General features: G+C 42.2%; 1 protein-coding gene across 3 annotated transcripts in view; it reads right to left on the bottom strand.

Annotated features, from left to right (window-relative positions):
* Positions 1–25,032, bottom strand: part of Myo1b (myosin IB) — a 170,520-nt gene that overhangs the window by 43,370 nt on the left and 102,118 nt on the right. For all 3 annotated transcript variants that reach the window (XM_031367437.1, XM_031367438.1, XM_031367439.1), the window contains exons 7-13: positions 20,751–20,814; positions 9,009–9,107; positions 7,165–7,268; positions 5,619–5,766; positions 5,222–5,340; positions 1,122–1,208; positions 172–237 (exon numbers count right to left, since the gene is read on the bottom strand). In XM_031367437.1, the coding sequence (XP_031223297.1) occupies positions 172–237; positions 1,122–1,208; positions 5,222–5,340; positions 5,619–5,766; positions 7,165–7,268; positions 9,009–9,107; positions 20,751–20,814 (687 nt within the window). The remainder of the gene's footprint in view (positions 1–171; positions 238–1,121; positions 1,209–5,221; positions 5,341–5,618; positions 5,767–7,164; positions 7,269–9,008; positions 9,108–20,750; positions 20,815–25,032) is intronic.

Here is a 25,032-nt window from a genome sequence, read left to right as displayed (position 1 = left end):
CACACACACACACACACACACACATACACACACACCCTGTGACTATACTTGCAAAGAGCTTACATGATTCAAGGTACAGTTATTTATAATGAATTGCCTAAACAATATGACTTCATTTCTAATTATTCTACTTTAATAACAGTAGTACTAATTTTTTTTAAAATATCTTACCTCAAATATTTCAAAGCCATAAATGTCCAGAACACCCATGACCTTCTTTCTCACTTTTGTTTGTGCCTTAAAAAAACATTTCAAGTTAATAAGATAATGCAGGCATGATATAACACCAAGAGGCACAGACTTGCACACATTGTTTTGAACTAAAACAATAATTCAGTTGTTCTGTTAAAAACATAGAAGATAGGAGTACTGGTGTGGAATCCTTCAGAAACTTAACAATAGTGACATAGGCACCGAAGGTCTTGGTGGTGCCTCATGTTATGAAACAAAAAGAATGGACTCTGACCAAGCACAAAGCTTTTCATGGTCACCTTGCTCAATACCCAATGAAGATCATATTAACTCTCTCTAAACATGTTTAATGTAGATCATATAAGTATCTAAAAGAAAAAGTCATCTTTTCAGTGAAGTGCACACAACTACCCAGAAACTCTGCGAAGACCACGAGACGAGTCTGGTCCCCAGTGAGAGCCAGAGCACACGGGAAAGCAAGAGAAACAACACTCCTGGCCAAGTTCAGTCTTATGCAAGATCAGTCCATCATAAAGAATCACCTTTTGCCGGGCAGTGGTGGCGCATGCCTTTAATCCCAGCACTTGAGGCAGAGGCAGAGGCAGAGGCAGAGGCAGAGGCAGAGGCAGAGGCAGAGAGGCAGAGGCAGAGGAGGCAGAGGCAGAGGAGGCAGAGGAGGCAGAGGCAGAGGCAGAGGCAGAGGCAGAGGCAGGTGGATTTCTGAGTTCAAGGACAGCCTGGTCTACAGAGTGAGATCTAGGATAGCCAGGGCTACACAAAGAAAACCCTGTCTCAAAAAAAACCAAAAAGAATCACCTTTTAAAGTGGTAATTGAATATTTGCTTATATATCTAAGCTTCTTTAAAATAATGTTTGCACTGTGAATACCATTTATTTATTACAAATAGTGTCTTAGAGAGATTCAATACCTTAATGCTTTCGTTGATACGATTTACCAACCATGAAAACAACCGGCTGTACAGGTTTTTAGCCAGGGCATCACGGGCATAATAAGCCTATTAAAAAGAAAAAAAGAACAACTTAACACTAACAAAATGCTACAATGCTTAATTTCTATAAAATATTTAAAATGCTTTAAAAATATTTAGACTACTTCAAATTTCTCCTTGAGACAGTTTTTATTACATATTGGCTAAATAGTCAAACTTTAAAAGAGAATTAGGCAATTTTTTCACCCAGACTACATTTTTGCATCCCAGGAAATTAATTCCAATATTACAGAATGTTTTGCCACAAAAATATTTGTCCTAATGATACAGAACAAAGAAAAACCAAGAGAGGATCCCAAGAATAGGAAAATGAACATTCATGAGAGAGATGTAATATAGTTACATTCAGAAGGATCACTGCAGAGCTGAACAACTGAACACTCAAGTTGTAGGAAAAAAACTGAAAAGTTGTATCCTTAATACAGTAACGGGCCCCCACTTCACACTCATACAAAGGAAACGAAATAAAATAGGTCAGAATAAAATAATTGATAAACTTTTTCAATGACAAACCCAGTTCTTTAATTGAAGCCATAAAAAGAGAAAGTATAATTGATAAAATAATCCGGAAGAATATGTAGAATATTTCAAAAGATTCAAAGAAGGGAAGGACATTTTACCCATGGAAAGATATTAAATTCCTAAAAACTAGGGCCAATGAGATGCCTCAGAGGAGAAAGCTGCTGTGCTGGGCTGCCTGTGATTAAGGCCCAGGATATGCACGAGCGAGGAGAGAAATGACTTGCCCTCCAACCACTGAGCCATAACTGCAATGCTGACACACAATCTTTCCTCTCCCCACCCCATCGTAACAAAGTTCAAAAGATTCCTAAACAGCAAATAGGGACGTAATGTTATAGAGTATCTTATAAAATACAAAAACAGGAAAACAAAAAGATGGTACTCTAAATCCAAAAACTTAGTAACAATCAAATATGTAGGTTTAAAATTTTACTGTTTTTCATTCAGCTTTGAATATTATCTAAAAATCTTCTACAATGAGCTTTTTGAAATTTTATGAAGGTAAAGTACTTTTTATATGCTTATTTGTATACTTTAAAGCGGTTCACAGGGATGAGGCATACACAAGGCAGAACGCACACACACACACACACACACACACACACACACACACACACACACACACACGTTAATGATCCAGAATCCACAGGCTGGATGGAGAGCGCAGCTTTGATGAGAAAACCTAGTCAATCCTCTTGAATACCCTGGGCGCCAAGTATATGTTGTAAGTACTAATGCCATGTATAAGCAGCCTCACTGTCCTTGGCTGAGGAAAGCCAGCGGCTCTGCTGTTCTTTGAAAACAGTTGTGAACCTTACAGACTGTTGACATTTAGTCTAGACTCCGCCCCACAGTTACCTGGCAACAATCAGGTGTGCCTGACTCACTAAAATGGGGCTGCTTGCCCCCTCCTCTTTTTCTTGCTCTCTCCTCTTGCTCCTGCTCCCCCTTCCTCCCCATTCTCCTCCCCTCTCTCTCCAAGTGCTCATGGCTGGCCTCTACTCCTCTCCCCCAGCCCCCACCTTTCTTTCAACTCCCCTCCCTATGCTCTGAAAAAATACCCTTTCCTGTTTGCCTTGGAGACCCTGGAAACAAGGAGTAGAAAAAAAAAAGTAGAAAATTTGCTAGAAATTCAAGAAAGGGAAGGGAGAAGGTCAGAGAGAAGAGAAGGGAAGATAGGAGGAAAAGAGGGGAGAATGAAGGGGAGAGAGGAGGGAAGGAAGAAAGGAGAGAGGAAAGGGGAGGAGGGGGAGCAAGCCGTGTACTTTTGACACTTGTAACCTCCAGAGCAGGAAGGGCAGGAGTGTGAATTCCCATTTAAGGATCACTTCTCATGTCGATTCACCACCTCGGACCCTAAGCACACTATGAAAATGTGTTTTTCTGCAGCCACCTGATGCTCGCAGAGGTAAATCCCTGGTGGAGACTACTTCTAAAGTGGCCAATATCAAGCATGGCTTGAGATGGGACACAGATGGGGAGCCTTCAGCAGAGCAGAAGAGATCACATTAACACAAAGGCCTCCATCAGAAGGTGGGTAAGAGCCAGAATGCAGCGGAAGAAGCGGTCAGGAAGTGGTTGATTTAGAAACAGACCCAAACCCACATATTCCCATGGGGCCTTCTGAAACACAGGTCTTTTCATGGTTTTACCTCACCTATAACAACTCCTCTGGCTGCTGATGTCCAGACTTGATGGTTCTCTACAGGTAACACTTCAGCAGTAGCACCCTTGCTTGTGTCAGAATCCCAAACCCTACTCCTCCCCCAGCTCACTGTATCCACCTCTCTGGAGGTATGGTCAAAAGTAAATAAATTAATAAAAAAAATAGCCAGGCCGCTCCAGTAACTATGATGGGTGTCCAAGTCTGAGATCCTCTTGTACATATTCTCCAAGCCCAACTTGATCTTGCCAGCCATGTTCTGAATCTCGACACTTAACGCTGCAGCCAAGCCTGGTTGATCCTGATCCTCAGGCTCCAAACCTGTCTTTCTTTTTGAAATACCATTCTGTTCATTCTTTGTCATCTAGACCCTCCTCTCTCTCCAAAAAGCTTTTCTCGGTCTTAATTTCTCTAATAAGGCTTCCTGTCTGGCCTTGTACTCTGCATGCTTTCAATATCTTCCCATTAAGTCAACTGCTCACTATCTGACTGGGAAGAGTCAGCTGGCTAACCTCCATATGGCAAAGCATTTCCAGAGCCTCGGAAATACAGAGAAAACAAAGGGGAGCAGAAAGGAACAGAAGGGATGAACGATTTCCATCCTGCAGTCCTACAGTGGCTCCCATGCAATGGTTCCAGGGCACCCACAGATTGGTTGCAAGGAGGGTGAGACCAGAAGATACAGTTGACTAAATGAAGCAGGCCCGTATGAGCAGTAGTAGGCCATTTAACTCTAGCCCAGATCAGCACCAACCGGTAGAAAAATGTCCAACTTGCAGAACAAAGGGTTCACACCACAAAGGTCTCCCGATGCCATCTGAGTGCGTTTACATTATCATCATACACGCCTCTGTAGAAGCAGCCTGAATTCTGGTAGGAAGACTTCTCTGGTATGTGAACCACAGTGGGAGTACAACGTGGAATAGAGTCCAGTTTGACCATTGGGATGTCTACCTATTCTCTTCTCCGAAAACATGGAATCAATCCCCAAGTCACTCTTCTTTTACCTTGCATTAAGACATCAGTAATTCTGTTGCCTCTATTTTCAAAGCAGACCCAGCAAGGCCACCCCCACCCCCGCCCCAGTTCCAATGTAACCATCTAGCTCCGGATTAGTGGGTGTCCCTCTCAATTGCCTTTATTTTTCCTCAGGCTCTGCTCTTTACATCCAGCCAGAAGGACCCTTTGGAATACAAGGTAGATCATGCCCACTTCTGGGGATGTTCCTGGTGGTTACAGCTCACTTTTCAGTCTGAATGCCTTTCCTTCCTGCCCCTATGGATATCAATCTTCCCTATTCTGTTCTCTTTCTCTTTATCATTGTGTACTTAGCACATGCTGACTGCTAGAACATTTTCTGTATCTGACTATTTATCTAGCATTCCCCTACTTTCATTTTCAGCTCCCTGAGAACAGAAACCAGAGACCAAGAGCAATGCTCTTCACTGCACATCTGGAGAGACCCCATAACACCCACTGGACAGAATATAAGCAGAGACCAAGAGCAATGCTCTGCCCTGCACATCTGGAGAGACGTCATCTTGGGTATACACCAGGATCCTGACCTTCTAATCAGAGAATTTTGTTTGAAACTGGTCCTGACCTGTAGCTAAGATATATCAGGCATGTGAGCAGCCTTGGGGAGATAGGCTTAGGACTGTCGTCAGGGATTTAGAACGAGAACCTTGTGTGATGTTCCTCAGCATAATATAAAAATATAACTTTTGCTATCCTAGCAACACGTATCTACCATCTTGCTCCCAACACCTAGAACAGTATGTGGAATACCACCACTTAAAAAAAAGCTTTCTTCTGCATGTTACAGTTTACCCACCTGAGCCACATTCAGTGTGGTTGAAACTTTCTCCTGCTTCGCTTCAACTGTTCGGAAACTGAACGCTCTTTCTAAAACCACTTGGTCGATGCTGGTCAACTCGCAAATTTCTTTTAACTCTGTTTGGGGAGTCCAGAAGGACAGACAAGAGACAGTGAGTCTGTATGCTACTCATGATCATTATCAAGTCCGAAGCTGTTCTCTCTAAATCACACTCAAGTATATAAACACGTATGAATCAGAAGGGCGAGAACTTCACTGCGGTGGTATTTAGGTTTAGTTTCACTAGTAGGCTTTTTGAAACCTAGGATAAGTCCAAAGCTTGCTTTCTAGATTAGAAGCTGGGCAGACGTTCAAAGAAGGCTCCCTAAGCCAAACTGCTCGTCCACTGACTTACCATTTTTATCTTTGATTTTGCTTTCATCCAAACCATTCACTCGTGATTCAGGCTTGAACTCGATGTTCCCCAGTTTCAAAACGGCAGCCACTACCTCCAGGACGGCCTCAGCCTCGTGATCCAGAAAGCCGACGATCTGCATAGCATTCTGGAGGAGAGAAGCACCTGTTTTCTTTCTACACTTCTGTACCTGTTACTGCTGTCTGCTTGTTTTAACAAATAATGAAATTTAAAGAACAACATTACAGATTTATTTCTGGGGTAAAAAAAAAAAATTAAAGCACCTAGCAATTATCTGGACAGGTGGATCCAAACTGTGACTTAAGAGCCTCCGAGGCACCATGCAGAGTTATGGCAGAGTGTGGTACACAGATAGGAGGATAGAAGAAGGGGCTGGAAGCCGAGCCTCAGTGCCCCTCCCCCTCCCTTTCAAATCAACCAGCTGGTTTCCATAGATGCCCGGTTGGTTTTTTTGTTTTGTTTTTTTTTTTCACACTGGTCTTCTGCTTCTAGGAAAAAAACCAAGCAAGATGTTTCTACAACCTCCAGCAATAGAAACAACGTTGCTTATTTTATATACAAGAAAAACATTGGCTTGCAAAGGTGAGGTGCCCCAAGGGTGCAGGGGACACTCATTCATTCACAAAATGCATACGGAGTGCCAACTATGTGCCAGGCAAAGTGGTTACAGAACTGGCCTTGGACTCAAGTCTTAAACAAAATCATGTCCAGACTATTGCTTCCATATGCGGGTGTTTATACAGTTCTACACAACGGCACACTGAGAGATGCACTCGTCCCTAGAACAGCGGCCATTATCGTCTTCTGTATGTGTGTAACTGTGTTCTACCCAGCAGTGGGAGGAACGGACACTTTCTGTTATGGAAAATTTCAAACATATACATGAGTAATAAGAACAAGGGGAGGACCCCACATCCCTTCATTCAGCCTCAACCATTAACTGCTGCCAATCTTGCTTCACCTCCTCCCCCTCCTTCCCCCAGCCCCAGCTGTCTCATTTGGAAGTAAATCCTAGTTACCATAATGTCATAATGGGAGTAATTTTGAAAGTGTGTGCCACAGAAAGCAGAGTGTTATGGAAAAGTCACTTCTTTTCTAATGAACAAGGAATGCAGAGTCTTCTAATGTGTTGTCATTTTCTAAATCTGTTTAAAAACGGGATTTTCTGCCTAAAAACACTTTCAACCTAACAGGACCCAAAGGCAGATTTCACATCTGAAAATTAACTTTGGCTAAAAAGTTACTTAGAATTTCAATACACACAAAGAGCCAAGTCCCAGGACAATAGATGAAGGCTCATTTTTATAAATGGCAAAACAGCATGCTCTAGTAAACATGGCTTTCAAAACCTTACATGATTGTTGAGACAGTGTAAGACCGAACTGATGAAAATGTAATGAATTCTTGGATGTATCTAGAGCCTTGGGGAGCATGAATTGCAATGTAAAGAAAACTGAACTGTAAGCAGTCCTGGCTAAGCAGTACAGGGTTACCCATTTTACAGTGTAATGGAGGCACTTCTTACCCGAACAGTTCTGAAATTGGCAGCATCATCCACACCATTAACTTTGGCAGAGTCCAGACTCAAATAGTTGTATCTGCTGAAATCCCGCTCCAGCTTAAGCTTGTCTGTGGAGTCATGCATACAAATTGATATGTTATATCAATACATGGACCCCTCTTCACAATCTCACTTTTTACCGCCCAGATAAAATGTCCTTTGTGCTATGTATCAAGTCAACAATAAAAACTGATGCACAAAGATCAAAACTCACTTTTGTAACCGGTGCTGGGAGATACTGTGATGTAGGGTTGGCGGGCACAAGGGAATGGAAAATGCCCTTCATATAAATTGGCTTTGGATTCCTATGAATTATTCTGGAGTGATATATCCCCAAAGATGATAAGACAGGTTACAGACTCTGATCTTTTTGAGACTCTTTGAGGGGAACTGTTATTGACAGTCAGCTGCTCTCGTTAGACCAGCAGACCGCAAAGCTACAAAGCAAAGCAAGCTTCTCACCTTTATCCTTTCCACACTTTGCTAATATATGCCTCGTGGGTGATTCAATGAGTTCTAATGTGCTTTTGTTGATTATCAGTGAGCCTGGTAGTGAGGGTCAATTTTCAGTGTCGACTGAATTTAGAATCACCTAAGAGATGTAACGCTAGATGTTTCGAGGTAGATTTAACAGAGAGAAGACACACTGGAAATGTGGGTGGCACCATCCATGGAGCCCAGAGTAAACATCGTGAACAGCACTATTCACTTCTCTGAGCTCTCGTCTCGGTCTGCCCAGATGTGAGCAGCTTCACTGCCCCACTCCTACAACTGCAAATGCTGCTGCTGCCTTCACACCCTGCACCATGAGCGGAGGCAACCTTTCCTCTGTTACATGGCCTCTCCCTAAGTATTTTAGTCACAGATATAAGAAACGTAACAAATGGAAGGGCTTCCCTTCCTCAGACCTTCCTCAGTTCTTCTTGTGTGAACTACTGATGATGTAGCCAATAGCTACTGAATATTGATGATGTAGACAATAGCTATTAAATAATTTCCTTGTGACTTTTTTTTTTTGTTTTGTTTTTTGTTTTTTTGTTGTTGTTTTTTTCGAGACAGGGTTTCTCTGTATAGCCCTGGCTGTCCTGGAACTCACTCTGGAGACCAGGCTGGCCTCGAACTCAGAAATCCGCCTGCCTCTGCCTCCCAAGTGCTGGGATTAAAGGCGTGCGCCACCACCGCCCGGCTCCTTGTGACCTTTTTAATTCTCTAAAAATCTCTAAAAGGCAGATTGTTAACTCTTGAATAGCTACAAATATCTTCCCTATGACTTAAAAAATTATTACTTTTTTAGTATACATGTGCAAGTATACGTATGTATGCACATGTACTTGTATTATGGCAAGGGTGCAGAGGTGAAAACTTGTTTGGTTTTCTCCTTAAACCAGGAGAGTCCCAGGGATGGAATTCAGGGTGTTAGGCTTGGAGGCAAGTGCCTTTGTTCGCTGAGCCACCTTGCCCAGCCCGCTCACTCCCCCATGCTTTTTAAATCCTTACCAAGAAAATTCTTATACAACTGTTAGACCTTTACTACATTGTACAATTTTATTTCCTTAAATAATACAGTTCTTGATTTTGATTTTAAACTTATGAGGAGACCTTAACCCCTCTGAGGGGTTATGAGGCAGGCATATGATTTGGTCCTGGTGAGATAGAGAAATATGAAAGAAATGTTGGGTGTGGTAGAAGCAACCAGAACAAGACAATATAAAAATGTCAATAGGGGAAACATACAGACTGAGTATTGTAGAGAATGCTTCAGAATGCACTCCGACAATAAAAACCTAGCCCCAGAACCATGGACTTACGGAGGAGCTCCTCGGAGGCGCCTGACAGCAGCTGGTAGAACACATGGAAGTTCCTTTCACCTCTTGGCTGCTTAACAACACGAGATTTCTCCAAAAGATCTGAAAGGGAAAAAAAAAACAACCAAAATTAAATTGAATAGACTTTATTTTACCTTCAAATATATATATTTGCTTTCTCTTTCATTGGTTTCATACTAATAAAATAAAATAATAAAAGAAATTATATTTTAAACGACTTGAAAAAAAAGAAGCACAACTCAACGGAAATCAACTAAATTACCAAATTAAGCAGTTACATCCAACAAGTCCATTCAAGACAACAGCTTTTAATACTGATATCCTCTTTTTAATGGTCATATTAAAATCTTTAAAATGTAATGTTACAAATAAAAGTACTGAAATGTATCCATCCAGATCCACAGAATTAAAATGCTAAAACAACAACAACAACAACAAAAAACAAAAACAAAAAAAAACCCAAAAATCAAAACCAAGCCTCACAGTCCAGTCCGTAGGTGCCTCTTGGACACTATTGTTTTATAAGGCATCATGGTATTGCCGAGCATGCAGGCTCATCTGGGAACTCATATCTGACATCAGACCATCTGACCCAGGTGCAGCTTCCAGGCTCCACACGTACCCTGTACCTTTTGGAAGAATTAGACTGGGTTTTCTAGATCCTCAAGTTTTAGGATTTCATGTTATTTGACAATACATTTACTAACTCCAGGTACTTTTCCATATCTTAAACTTAAGGCCTCATCAAGTTTTCATATTTTTACCCAGAAATAAAAAAGTAATAACAACAACAACAATAATAATAATAATAAACAACAACAACAACAAAACCAGAAAGGAGTCATTATGACGGAATTACAGACAGTAGTCTCCTCCCGCCTCAAATCCTGCTACCTCCTCACCAGATACACAAAAGAGGGTTCTGAGCTCTGCTGGGAAGGGCCAATTTTAACTCTAAAATGCATCTTTATAAATGTACACTTCTAGCTATAAAACATTATAGCAGTGACATTCTAAACCATCAGGTCTGTGTCCTTATATTATTGGCACATGAAGTCGAAATCACATTAAAATCCAAATGCTATTTAGCGGGTGTGCGGGTGAAAGATTTCCATGAAGGCTCCCTCCCTGGCAATGTTCACTGATGTTTTCCATTTGGATGTGAGGGATCTACAAGAGCATCTGAGGCTGCAGGGTGAGGAGAACTTGACAATGTAGCTATGTACAATGGGAAATCTAGAGCATCCTAAATATACTAGGTTGTTTCTTAAGAATGAAGAGATGGAACTCAAGACCTATCCTAAGCCAACTGGAAAAACAAACAAAAATATTTAAGCACAAACGTATTAGAAATGAGATCCTGCGGATACTTTATGTCATTTCCGGCGGTCACGAAACTAGAGAGACCGCGATGCCTCTAAACTGTGGGTGAAGAATAATGAAGACTTGCCACTTAGAAAAGAAAGGGAGCGTAGAAAGTGAAAAGCACAGATCAGCGTAACTTAGGGGAAAAGCAGCTGAAATGCTCATCATCTCTGAAGAAATGAAACTTCAAACAATTGAGTATCCATGAGTGCCGAAAACTAAATGGTTAAAACTAAATGGTTAAAAGTCTAGTTTTACTTGTCAAGCAGTCAAGCTTCTAAGAGATCAGAACAGGACTGCACAATTGTAAAACAAAGAACCCAGGGACCCATGCTTCACAGAGGAGCTAGTCCTGAAAGGAAATCCCTACTTTTAGGAGAAAGTAACTGACTAGGTGGGAAATACAAACAAGGGCTGTATCCTGCTCTGTCCATTCACACACCCATTCCTACTGTGGAGTCAGCACCACTCACCCACTAGGCACCAGGAACTCGTCAGGAGGGAGCAGACGTGAAAGAAAGCTTTCCTCCTCTTGGCTTATGTATCACACATTAGGAACTGTGCCACACAAAGCAACACAGAAGTCTTTTCAGGTGACAGGCTAAGCTGATGGCTGGGGAGATGGCTCAGGGCATGAAGCACTTGACAAGCATGTCTAAGAACCAGAGTTCAGATAGCAGGAATGCAAGTAAAACCGGATGTGGTTGTGCATGCCTGTGCTCCTGACATCATCTCCAGCGAGATAGAAGGAGCTAGAGGAATCCCCACAATCTCATGGGTCAGCTACCTGGTATTGCATCAGTGAATAGGATACCCTGTCCCAGACAAAGAAGGAGGAGAGAATCAACCGCCAAAATCATCTTCTGACCTCTACCCAGGCCCATGGCACATGCATGCCCACATAGATACACACGCACATGCACGCACATGCACACACATGCACACATGCACACACATGCACATGCACACACATGCACACATGCACACACATGCACACACACGCACACACACATGCACATGCACACATGCACACACATGCACACACACATGCACACGCACACACATGCACACACACGCACACACACGCACACACACATGCACATGCACACACATACACACATGCTCAGGGAGGGATGACAAGTTGTTTATGACTGGGACAGTGAGGGTGAGGAAGGCAGAGTAATTAACAACTCCAGCCTCTTTTCAGATCCCTAAGTATTGTAAATAAATAATAAATATCTCCCTTCACAGTCTGCTGCTTACCTAACAGTAGCCCCTTAGTCATGGGGACAAGAGTGGGTGACAGTACTTAACACATCATTTCTCACATATCTACTCGATAGATGAGAAAATGGCCACTTGTATCTCACAGTGTGAACCCAGAGCTTTGGTTACTGGGGTACATGGTTAAGCTCTGAAATCTTTCAGGGAAAAGAAAAAGGAAAAAACCCTTAAGCATTTTGGAAAATGACAGGCTTTTATATAAAAATCCCTGAACTCGCTAAGCAACTCCTCACAAAACTAGGAAGCTTTTCCTACAAGGCAGTTGAAGGTTTTACGACTTAGAGTGCTTACGATATCACCCCAGAGCCTATTTCCGTTTCTTTATGAGTTGTCATGAAGTCATAAGCTTCTAGGTAGAAAAGAAATTAGAGGAGATGTTTGCCCCAAATTATTTACTAAATGCTTGAAACATTCCCTATTGGCGTTTTGTGCTAAATGAGCATGTACCAACACAAGGGGACAGCATGAAACCATAGCAAAGAATTACTTAAAGTAGAGAGTACACTCAGTTCACTGTAGGGACTTCTCACCTGACCATGTTAATTTACTTTCATATGCCCCGAATGACGTGAAAACAGACCACCGCCACCAGGTCTCTTCTGCCTGTGGAACTCCTGTCAGTACTGGCTGGTCCTCTGACAGGGAGATTGAGAGAACTTATTACTAGATACCAGATACTTCGTATCACAGAGCATGTGAAAAATCTCCAGATATCCCAACGTAACTGTATCTCGAGATGTAAAGTTCGACATAAATTCACGTTATGTAGAGATAAACTTATTAGTTCAAGCAGAAAGAAATGATGGGGACAAAGAAACCCTGGAAGCAGAACATGCTCTCCTACCTAACAGGCCACCACTAGCTGACTACTGACACAAAGAATCCAGCCTTCCCTTCAAGGGCTTTCTGATTCTAAAAAAATTATCAGCGAATCCATAAGATGTTCATGTGCCTGCTCATGTCTTAGAAATAAAACATCCATGATTGCTGGAAGATGGGAGGCTTTTAAAACAGACAAAAGAATCAAAATGAGGAAAAAGAACGAAAGGGTTGGAAAGAAGAAGAAAATCTCTTTATCCTGGAGAATAACAAAAGGATTAGAGAGTCTGGAAAAAAAATGTCTTCATTTCACACACGCTCTCTCTCCTAGGAAGAGAAGGAGCCTTATACTGAATGGAAAAGAAGCAGCTGTAGGCACTGTCCCAGAGCCCTACTCCTCTCCCCTGAAGTATTTGCTGCCCTTCCCTTCCAGTCACTGTCCAGATGGACAGGAGGGGAACGTGAAGACCACACATTATTTATAACTGACCATCCAAGCCAGCAGGTGTTTAGAAGTTAAGGAAAAATCAGATCTCATCAATGGTTGTTACTACTGTTAGGTCAATACAGAGCATCAAAGGAGGAAACAAGAATAAGGAAGCCGTCAAGCTCTCAATGCAGGCTTCTCAAAGTATCATCTTCATCCCAGTTCTACCAGTGAGGTAGGACAGATAATGCTGAAAGTCCAGGACTCAGAGTGCTGAGTGCCCCAGAGACTCCACACCTTCCCCCTGGTGGTTCATGATGAACACTTTGAGAAAACACGTAGATTTTCAGCTAATGAACTTAGGCCCTGCCATTAAAGCAAAAGACTAATTCAAACTGCATGTGGTTGTAATATAGGAAACTATCATTATTATTCAATTTTAACCATTTTTATCCTGTCTAAAATAATTGCCTGCCTCTTCTCCAACTACCCAATAACCAGGAATTGCTCAGCAGAACTCAATATTTTCACTGGAAAATACAAAATATAATCATCTATTAGGGACAGAGATTTTAAATCATTACAATTCTGTTAAAAACATGAAGGCTGGAGATTGGATCTCCAGGACTCACACAAAGCAGGCATGGTAGACTGCTTGTAATAATATCTTAAAATATCTTAAAAGACAGAAGTCCCAAGATAAGCTAAATAGTGAGACTAGCCATGCTCATGAACTCGGAGTTTGACTGAGAGACCTTGTCTCAATGAACAAGGTAGAAGAACAACTGAAGATGATTTTACACATATACACATCCAACATATATACACATAAGGAAAAAAGATCAAAATGTGAATGAAGCCCGGCCTAATTTTGCACACAAGATAATACGCTAGCCTAATTTTGTAATGATTTGTAGTCCTACAGAAGGCATATTAAAAGCAGATACTATCTGCAGGTAGGTAGATGTTCACCAGCTACCAAGAACTTGATGATTAGCTGGGCAGTGGTGGCGCACGCCTTTAATCCCAGCACATGGGAGGCAGAGGCAGGTGGATTTCTGAGTTCGAGGCCAGCCTGGTCTACAGAGTGAGTTCCAGGACAGTCAGGGCTACACAGAGTAACTCTGTCTAGAAAAACAAAACCAACCAAACAAACAAACAAAAAAACAAACAAACAAAAAAAGAACTCGATGATTGATTGATCTATAAGGTTCTTCAAATCCATCTCACACATATGGTGTCAAGAAACAAATTAGATCAGTTCCCTGGACAATGAATTGGGTTGGGCAGTTTCATTCCTAATCAATGATTTGCCATCAATAAGTTCAAAAGTAGTATATAAAAGGACAAAGCTGTATGTCTTACACAACAAAAAAAGAGTACAACCATGTTGCACATACTACAATGGTAAGGATGTACCACAGAGAGGTTAAACGATAAGCCACGAGGAGACAACACAGAAAAGCAACAAACAACTGTACCATAAATTCACAAGACATGCAAGAGGAAAGAAATCAAAAGCACAATGCCATCTCTACCTTCCGCGAAGGGCCAGCTCATTCCTCTGCCTTCATGTGTCTTGGGAGGATATTCCCCAGGGAGACTCCCCAGCCTCACCTAATCCTTCCTCACTCCTCCCCAGGGCAGGAGGAGGGGTGACTGCAAGGCAGGCCTAGGAATGAGGTGCAGGTGTGGCCTGTCCCCTTCTGGGTTCTCCCTATCACATTCATGATGGCTTCGCTCTTCAGTCCAGTGAGACAGATGGGGCAATGGCCACAGGGAGAAGCCATGGACATCGACTCCAACAAACCTCACTTTTACAATTTTACATACTCCTGCAACTTAGTGTGGGGACATGTACAATTGTAAGAGAAAAAAAAAAAAAAAGAATGGAGTTGCAGCTTGGTGGTACAGTACAGAGCCAAGAGGTCCTAAATTCAATCTCCAGGATTACCAAAATATCAAACATACAGATAAAATTATACACTAAATCTAGAGCTTTACTTCTTAAATTATCTGAAGGCATATATTGACATGTTATAGTATTGTGTGTGTGTGTGTGTGTGAAAGTGTGTATGTGTGTGTGGTGTGTCAGATGCCAGATTTATTCAGCTACTGCTTATTCAGCAATAGATAGTTTGCCTCTATGCTTACAGACTATATATTTGGTGGAAGGCAATAGACAATGAACAAATTGGTATGTAATAATGGAAAATACAGATTTATTGAGTGTTCACTACATGCCAGGCCCCACAACAAGCACTTTAGAGTTGATGAATAACAGATCCTCACACAGCTAGACACTACTAATCTCACTTCAAGGATGAAGACATAGAGGGCCAGAGAAGTGCAATAACTTGATGTCTTTGAAGAAACACCAGAGAGGTCATGTGAGAAACAAGGAAGAGATGTGCTCATGAAACAGATACCCAAATGATGAAAGTGGACAGCCAGGACTGCCTGTGTCTCTCCAAGTTAGTCACGTGAGGCATTATTTCACTAGGTTCCTGACACCCAAATGGGATGAGGGCAGCCAGAGTCTTCACCTTAGTTTACATATTAGATGGTTTACTTGAAAATAGAAACTATTTTCAGAACAGATTCCTCTCTGTGTTATTCTTTGATCAGATAAAAACCCTTGAAATTTATATCAGATTTTTCCAGTCTAACTGCTTCCAAGCACCACAGATTTAAGAAAGTGCCTGGGAGTATGAAAGAAGGAGAAGAGGGGGGGAGCAGGAAGAGGAAGAAGAGGAAGAGAAGGAAAAGAAGGAGGATGAAGAGGGAGAAGGAGGGAGGACAGAGAGGAGGGAAAAGAAGAAAAAGAAAGAAGAGAGAAGAGGAGGAGGAGGAAGAAGAAGAGGAGGAGGGGGAGGAGGGGGAGGAGGAGAAGGAGGGGGAGGAGGAGGAGGAGGAGGAGGAGAAGAAGAAGAAGAAGAAGAAGAAGAAGAAGAAGAAGAAGAAGAAGAAGAAGAAGAAGAAGAAGAAGAAGAAGAACCAGCAGCAGCAGCAGCACACGAAAACCTTAAATACAAGCACTTGACTAGAAATGTGACCAACAAGCCTTCACCAACTAGGAGCAATGCTGCTCTGGGTGGGTAGAACATCTGCATGTGCTTCCATGCTTCTTTTATCTTCTTAACTGAAGAAAGCATTTGGCACCTTCCATTTTAATCACGCCTCCTTCCTCACAGCACTGCCCTCAGGGATCTGTAACTTTCAAGTGGGTTGCAGACTTACAATTTTATTGCCTATCTCTTTTAGAAGGCCGGAGCTGAGTTGTTGGCCTCTGTTTTCCACTTCCCAGGTATACGACTGTCTTGCACCTTCCCTAGGGTGATAATTTTAGCCAGTAACAATTTGTGCTTTTACTAGTGGTTGTTGGGAAAGGAAGAAACGTATAGCTTCCACAAAACAGCAAAGTCTGTCCTCTTCTCCAGGCTGCAAGAAGCTACTTGTCCTGGGCATGGCCAGAGGAATCAGCCACTGCTTTACATGCACTGGAGCCAGCCCAGCAGCTCCTATGACCACCGTGACTCAGCCTGGTCTATATGGGGTGAACTTTCCTGTCCGCTCGAAAGCAAAGGATACTCTTAAATACCAGGGTGTTCCCACTGCACAATTTTCTTGTGGGAACAAACAGTAACCAAGACCATATGAAATTCATTCACACAAACATATTAAACTTAACGGAAAAGAAGTGTTTAGTATTTACTCTCCATGGATACTGTAAGAATCTTCCGACTCTTATGTCAAGGAGACATTTCTGATTAAAACTTGAACTTAAATTTCAAGCCCAAAATTTTCTCATATTTATAATGAAGTAGCCTCTAATTATCTTCATAGACTCGTCAAGGACAGTATTGACTAAATCATTCCAGGATGTTCATCGGCAGGTTCTGTGATGAAAAGAGGAACCTAATGCTACCACCAATGTAATAACTAGCTAATGTAATAACTAAGGTTAATAATCTAATAACTAGAGTTAATGTGCCTTGTAAAAGGAAAGTACTAAAGATTTATGGATAGCTTGCCAAATTAAAATTAATTGTTCCTAAAAATGGTGGTCTTAAACTCAAGTCACCCCGTCTCCTAGACAGCTCTCATCAGCTGCCATACACTGCAGGAAGTCTGCCGAGGCAGCCTGGTAGGGGTCACACACATTTGCTTCTGGTTACAGGATATGCACGCTGCGCGAGTACTTTGCTTCCATATTTGGCATATAAAATCATCTAATCTAAATTGCAGTATCCTACCCAATTTCATTTCATATTCGAACTTTCCCTTCAAGGCATTTTCCCCATAATGATACATTCTCACAAATATGTACGATCAAAATGAATAACACACAAAAGTACATAGTCAGGCAAACCAAGACGAAAAGTTAAATCATGCAAGAACTGCAAAAGGCCGAGTGGAAAGAACCGCAGAACTCAACAGTATTTCAAAGATGAGAGAATGATAGCCCTGTCTGTGAAGTGTGATGAAATCTTTGTTATAAAAGTTAGCTACTTGGGGGCTGGGAGATAGCTCAGCTGGTAACGTACCTGCCCCAAGGGCATGACAACAGAAGTTCAGATCCCTAGAACTCAGATAAAGACCCAGATTCGGGGACATGCACCCTACAACACCCTGGGGAGATAAAGATACAAGAATTTTGGCATGTGCTAGCCTGAGATCAAGCCAGATCAATGAGCTCCAGGTTCAAGATTTCATCTCAAAAAATAAGGTGGAGAGGAAATAAAGATGCTGACCTCTGACCTCCAAAAACTAAAACTGACATTGACCTCTGACCTTCATATACTCATAAACAGCCAAAAGTATGTACATGTGTTCTCATTCTTGCCCTCTCCTTCCTTCCTCCAACATACTTCACAAATTTCGCTACGTAGTATGTTGAAATTACTTAAAACACCAATTTCTGCCCAGCTCTCTGCTGACCCTAGGGTTGATCAGGAAGAGCTCATGAAGAGCTTGGAGTTCAAGGGTTTGGGGCTAACCATCTCCTCTTTCACCAGATCATGGCTCATTTCCCTCATTTTATATCTCAGATTCAGCAACATATTTCACTTGGCAAGGGAACACTTGTGATGGAGAGACAGCTCAGTGGTTAAGAGTGCTTGCTGGAGCCGGGTGGTGGTGGCGCACACCTTTAATCCCAGCACTTGGGAGGCAGAGGCAGGTGGATTTCTGAGTTCGAGGCCAGCCTTGTCTACAAAATGAGCTCCAGGACAGCCAGGGATATACCGAGAAACTCTGTCTTGAAAAACCAAAAAAAAAAAAAAAAAAAAAAAAAAGTGCTTGCTGCTCTTCTGGGGATCCAAGATAGTTTGCCAGCGCCCACATTAACCAGCTCACAACAACCTGTTAACTCTAGCTCTAAGGGATCCAACACCTTCTCCTGGCATCTGCACTCACATCTACAGACACAGACATACACATACACATAATTTAAATTTTTGTAAATCTTCTTAAAAATAAAAGGGATATCATTACTGTAACAAACCACTGGAGGTGTTCTGAACACTTAGCTTTGTCATTTTCTTATCTAATCTATATGTATATTTGTTTTTATTTTAACCATTCCTATAGCACTCTGGAGTGGAGTTCTGAGCCTAAAAAACAACCAGAATACTCAAGAGGATAGCGAGATAATGGCTGATATAACACCTGTGTTACAATTAATTTTCAAACAAATGACATTTAAAATTTAAAAAAAAAAAAAAAAAATCAAAAAAAGGAGAAGCATCAGGGTCGCGTTGCGGCTCCCTGGCTCCCAGGCACATGATAGCCAGTCAAAGAGCACGGCTCACTCCTGACATTCTACAAACACTGGCCTGGGAGCTACTGAGCAGCCCTTGTCCAGTCCCACGGATTTCCATACTCCAGCCACCCTCAGAAGGAGCTAACGATTCAAGGTTTTACTAACAGCTCTACATTTTTATTATCTAGCTATCCTGGAAGAGAGGTGACAATTCTCTAAGTAACATCCGAGGTAAAGGTCTGCTCATTGTATCAGATAAAGGTTCCTTTAAAAAGTTATTAATTTAGCTGGTCGGTGATGGGCACACCTTTCATTGGAAAGCAGCGTTTGGGAGGCAGAGGCAGATGGATCTCTGTGAGTTCGAGGCCAGCCTGGTCTACAGAGTGAGTTCCAGGACAGCCAGGGATATACAGAGAAACCCTGTCTCAAACAAACAATCAGACCACCACCAACAACAACAATAACAGCAAATCAATTATATTTTAGCGCTAAGGTAAAGCTCAGCACACTTGCTCAGGGTGTGTGAGACCCTGGGTTCAATCTTAGCACCACAAACTTAATTAATAAATTCCTTAGATTTTATTTTTAATCACAGAATATATTTTGTTATGGAAAATCAGTCTTGAAGGATTTTTTTTCACATTAGATTAGCTTAAAGACTTGTGAGATATAAATACAATAAATACTTTAGTAGATTTTGAAACAGTTTCCCCAAGGTAGTAAATTAATCTCTAACAACAATATAGCCAGCCACAGTGATAAATGAGTTTTGAGGTCTGTTTGGATGAGACAATTAAGATTCTCTCTCAATAGATGGTGGGGAGAGAAATGGGTGAGAGAGAGAATGGGGGAGCAGGTTCAGGATGGAGCTGTGAGGAGACACAGGAGAGAGGGCGGGTGGCTGGGAACTGGAGAGGAGGAGCATCTCTAAGACCTGCCAGAGACCAGGGATGAGGGAGGCTCCCAGGAATCCATGGGGGTGACTTTAGCTGAGACTCCGAGCAGTGGGCATATGGAACCTGAAGTGGTCACTTCCTACAGCCAGGCAGACCTCCAGTGGAGGGATAAAGACACCAAACCGCCCACAAAACTTACCAACCCCAAATCTGTCCTGTCAACAAGAAATGCAGACACAAAGATGAAGCAGAGACTGAGGGAATAGCCAACCAATAACTGGCCCAACTTTAGATCTATCCCATGGGCATGCCCTGATCCCTGACACTAATGATACTGTTATGCTTGCAGACAAGAACCTAGCATAACTGTCCTCTGAGAGGTTCTACACATCAGCTGACTGAAACAGATGCAGAGGGCCACAGCCAAACATTGAGCAGAGTTCACAGAGTCTTATGGAAGAGCTGAGGGAAGGATTGAGGGACCTGGAGGGGATAGGAACTCCATAGGAAGACGAACAGTATCAACCCCATAGGAAGACCAACAGTATCAACTAACTGGACTGTTAGGTCTCTCAAAGACTGAACCACCAACCAAAGAGCATACATAGGCTGGACCTAGATCCCCTCCCCCATCCCCGCACATATGTAGCAGATGTGCAGCTCAGTTTTCACGAGGGTCCCCCAACAACTGGAGCAGGTGCTGTACCTAAATCTATTGCCTACCTGTGAATCCCGTTCCCCTAACTGGGCTGCCTTGTCCGGCCTCAGTGGGAGAAGATGCGCCTAGCTCTGCAGAGACTTGATGTATCAGGACTGGGGGATACCCAGGGGGAGCCTCCACACTCTCCAGGAAGGACAGGGAGAATGGGGGGACAGATTGAGTAAAGGGGGGGACTGGAAGACCGGAGGCAGCAATCAGAATGTAAAGTGAATAAATAAAAAGGGAAAAAAATAAACAAAACAAAACAAACAATATATGTATATGCATGCATACATGTATATACACATTATATCATAAAGCAATCTGCAATTCAATGGCTAGAATTTTTTAGAAAGGTAAACAGACCTCATCTCTTCAAGACACCGTATTTAAATTTTTTCCACTATTGTAAAAATGCTTGTTTTATTATTCTCAACTGGCTTATACAGAGTCAAGCAAAAATACTCACAGTTACTTATCACTCCTCCCAGCGGATCGCCTTTAAAGTCAAATTCAATATCCATGTATTTGCCCTGTCAAAGAAAGACTCCGTAAGTTCATCTCAAAAGCCCGTGTTTTGGAAAACAGCATACTGACTCACTTTTAGTCCTTTGTTTCAACGTAATTAAGAAAGGTACTTCATATAAGCATGACTCAAAGCTGTGTGCCTCCGTGAATAATTCACACTGTATACCCAAGACCTAGAGCCCATCTAGATCGTGGCTGACACACATGCACACAGACAGGCAAACACACAAGGAGGGAGGGGCACAGAGGGGGCTCTTTTCCATCACATGATTTTTTTCACTTCAGACCTTTCCCAAATCAAGACTAAAAGCATGAGTAGAGTAATAGTCCTGGCAGAGAAACTGATTGGAAAGATAAGTTATTTCATTTTATAGGTGAATGTGTTTTTAGCCATACAAGCTCCATATCAGGCAGTAAGTGAACCACAACACTCCATGTTCCCATCTACTGTAACCAACACACAATGCTGTGGTGTCACAAGCTCGGAATCAAAGACTACTTCTTCCTTTTAGTGGCTTTTGACCTACACTGTACTGCAATATAGAGCCCAGGTTCACATTACACTTTATAGACGGTACCTTAAGTTGGCTAGAGCTTAGCATTGTGAAGTTTTTGGTTAGTCTCCAATGCATCACTGAAGAGTAACATGAACATCAGAATAACTGTGACAGTTGCTCTGAGTTTGGAAATGAGTATGTTTATTTAATTAGTAAAAGTTTTTTTTGTTGTTGTTGTTCTGTGCCATGTCCTACCTTAATCATAGTCAAATAGACACTTTGTATATAATTCCCCCTAAGAGTTACATTAATTTTCAAAATGTGATAGGAAGGGTGAAAAAAACAGGACCACATGGCACTTAGTCAACAATGCCATTTGTGACTCTCACGTCTCCTCTTCCACTGCCATCTATCCTTTTCAAATCTTCCCATGCATCAAGCAAATGTCTCCAAATAATTTCTTCTAGGTTGAAAAAGGCAGAGGGGGAAAAAAAAACAGACACCATCTCTGCTGGGAAGGAGCTGGCAGCCTGGTAAATAGGACATTGTGATAGAGAGACAAGCTTTCCATAGCTCATGGCTACACGTGGTTATGCAAGGTGGAAGACAAGGGAAGAGGAAGTGAGTTCAAAGTTAATGCAAAGTGTCTGAAGTCAGGTGGACAGGAGTTAGGGAACAGGAGAAGCAGGCATAAGGACCAGCTCTTGTTACGACTGCGAGGGAGGGTTTCAGCCTGGAGAACAAACTCAGAGCAGTGGGACCTTTTGACATTCTCCAGACCTGAGCCATTGTTCCTGAAGGTTCCTAAACAAAGAGGCATGATCAGATTTGCCACTTTACAAGATCGCCTGCTTAGTGTGCACTGGACTAGGAAGGAGCAGGACCAGATGCCGTGGTATCAAGGGACCAGGGTATCAGGTGGCTGCACTGATTAGGGGAAATGCTGATAGCTTCCAGTAGGAGCATCGAAAGCCGAACACAAACAGAGAGTTAGTCAGAGTAGCAGGGTCAGGCTGGGGCTTGACAGAGAGGCCCCCCAGAATAGCAGGAACACAGGAAGAAAAGCAACTTGAGATGAGGAAAGAAAACTCTAAAAGAGGTGGGCTAGGGATTGACCTCCAAGGAGATACCTTCCACAAGAGTCCCTGGGCACACGAGGCAACAGGATCCAGAGAGCAGGTGGAGGGGCTTAGTGAGACAAGAATTGGAAATCTTCCAAGGTGACAGTGTGAATGTGAAATGTTCCTCACGGGTTGATGTTTGACCATTTGGTGCCAGCTGGTGGCGCTGTTTGGGAAAGCTGTGGAACCTTTCGGACACAGGGACCAAGCAAAGGACAGATGGCATAACGTCAGAGATCATCATGCTTCTCCTTAAACTGTAAGCCAAAATAAATCCTTCCTAAGTTGGCTTTGTAAGGTATTTGGACACCAAGAGAAAAACAAAATAAAACAAACACAAAAAAAACCAATTCAAGTGTATGTAGAGGCACACACACACAGGCAAGTATAGGGCTAATTCAGTCTGAGGGCCTGGTGACTTCTCTAAAGCTGCCAGACGGTAAATGACGAAAGTATAAACACTGCAGAGAGGACAGGAAGCCAACCACCAGTGAACTGTTGGACAGCTGTGCGAATTTCCTCACTGAAGGAATGGTCCTAAGGCAGCCACACCCTCACAGCTCATCTAAAGCTGGGTTCTGATGATGTCACTAGTCTACTTGGAAATGACTTGTAGCTTTCTGTAACTTACAAACAATGTGTAGGGCCTCTAAACCTGACTCTCAGCATGCTCCAGTTGGAATCTTAGGCCATGGTCTTAAAACCCCTTCTACACATTCCAGCAACTAACTACTGTAAATTCAGGCCCAGGCTTCCTCACGGTACCCAGCCAATCTTTCCTGTCCTCCAGAGGATTTTGGAATCCCTTTAACAGTCTTCTAGCATAGAATCTTCTCTAAAATTGCATAAAACTTCACCCGTAGCTTCCTGAAAAACTTAAAAATGTACGTACTGTGTCATCACTATTTTTAGATATGCCCAACTTTCCTAATCAGTCTATAAGCTTCTTAAAGAGAAGCATTTACTGGTTAAGTGTTTTCTGAGTGTCTATGGTGGCACCATGCACTCTTCTAACTATTTAAGAGTCTAAAAAGGTACACAAGGAAGTCAGAGTACTTGTTCCCATGGTACCAATAAGTATCAAGTCAATGTTGATAAAATGTGGTAATCAAATACAGCAATTCTAAAGAGTAATAAATACCTTAGGCAAATAAAATCAAGATGAAGTCAGAGTATATGAGTGGTATTACCAATTTGTTTCAGTTAATTTTATATCCAACCACTGTACTGAATTTGTTTTTCAGGTTTAGGAGCTCTCTGGTAGAATTTGGGGGTCACTTAAGTATACTATCATATCATCTGCAAATAGCGATATTTTGACTTCTTCCTTTCCAATTTGTATCCCTTTGACTTCCTTTTGTTGTCTAATTGCTCTAGCTAGAACCTCAAGTACTATATTGAATAGGTAGGGAGAGAGTGGGCAGCCTTGTCTAGTCCCTGATTTTAATGGGATTGCTTCAAGTTTCTCTCCATTTAGTTTGATGTTGGCTACTGGTTTGCTGTATATTGCTGTTACTATGTTTAGGTAAGAGTCTTGAATTCCTGATCTTTCCAAGACTTTTATCATGATGGGGTGTTGGATTTTGTCAAATGCTTTTTCAGCATATAATGAAATGATCATGTGGTTTTTTTCTTTGAGTTTGTTTATGTAGTCAATTACATTGATGGATTTCCATATATTGAACCATCCCTGCATCCCTGGGATGAAGTCTACTTGATTGTGGTGAATGATCATTTTGATGTGTTCTTGATTCAGTTCTCCAACATATAACAAGAACAAATGCTCCACTATGTTAATAGCAGCCTTATATATAATAGCCAGAAGCTGGAAAGAACCCAGATGTCCTTCAACAGAGGAATGGATACAGAAAATGTGGTACACTTACATAATGGAGTACTACTCAGCTATTAAAAACAATGAATTCATGAAATTCTTAGGCAAATGGATGGAACTAGAAAATATCGCCCAGACTGAGGTAACCCAATCACAAAAGAACACACGTGGTATGTACTCACTGAGAAGTGGATATTAGCCCAAATGCTCAGAATACCCAAGATACAATTCACAGGCCTCAAGAAGAGGAAGACCAAAGTGTGGGTGCTTCTTACAAAGGGGAACAAAGTACTCATGTGAACAAATATGGAGACAAAGTGTGGAACAGACTGAAGGAAAGGCCATCCAGAGACTCCCCACCTGGGGATCCATCCCATATACAGTCACCAAACCCAGATACTATTGTGAATGCCAAGAAGTGCATGCTGACAGGAGTTTGATATAGCTGTCTCCTGAAAGGCTCTGCCAGTGCCTGACAAGTACAAAAGCTCACAGCCAACCATTGGACTGAGCATGGGGTCTCTAATGGAGGAGCTAGAGAAAGCATTGAAGGAGCTGAAGCATTTGCAGCCTCATAGGAGGAACAACAATATCAACCAACCAGATCCCCCAGATCTCCCAGAGACTAAACCACCAACCAAGGAGTACACATGGAAGGACCCATGGCTCCAGCTGCATATGTAGCAGAGGATGGCCTTGTTGGACATTAATGGGAGGAAAGGCCTTAGTCCTGTGAAAGCTCGATCCCCAGTGTTCGGGGGGGGGGGGGGG

Source organism: Mastomys coucha, unplaced genomic scaffold, assembly GCF_008632895.1.
Source record: "Mastomys coucha isolate ucsf_1 unplaced genomic scaffold, UCSF_Mcou_1 pScaffold14, whole genome shotgun sequence".
NCBI lineage: Eukaryota > Metazoa > Chordata > Mammalia > Rodentia > Muridae > Mastomys > Mastomys coucha.
This window is presented reverse-complemented; position numbering and strand designations above follow the sequence as displayed.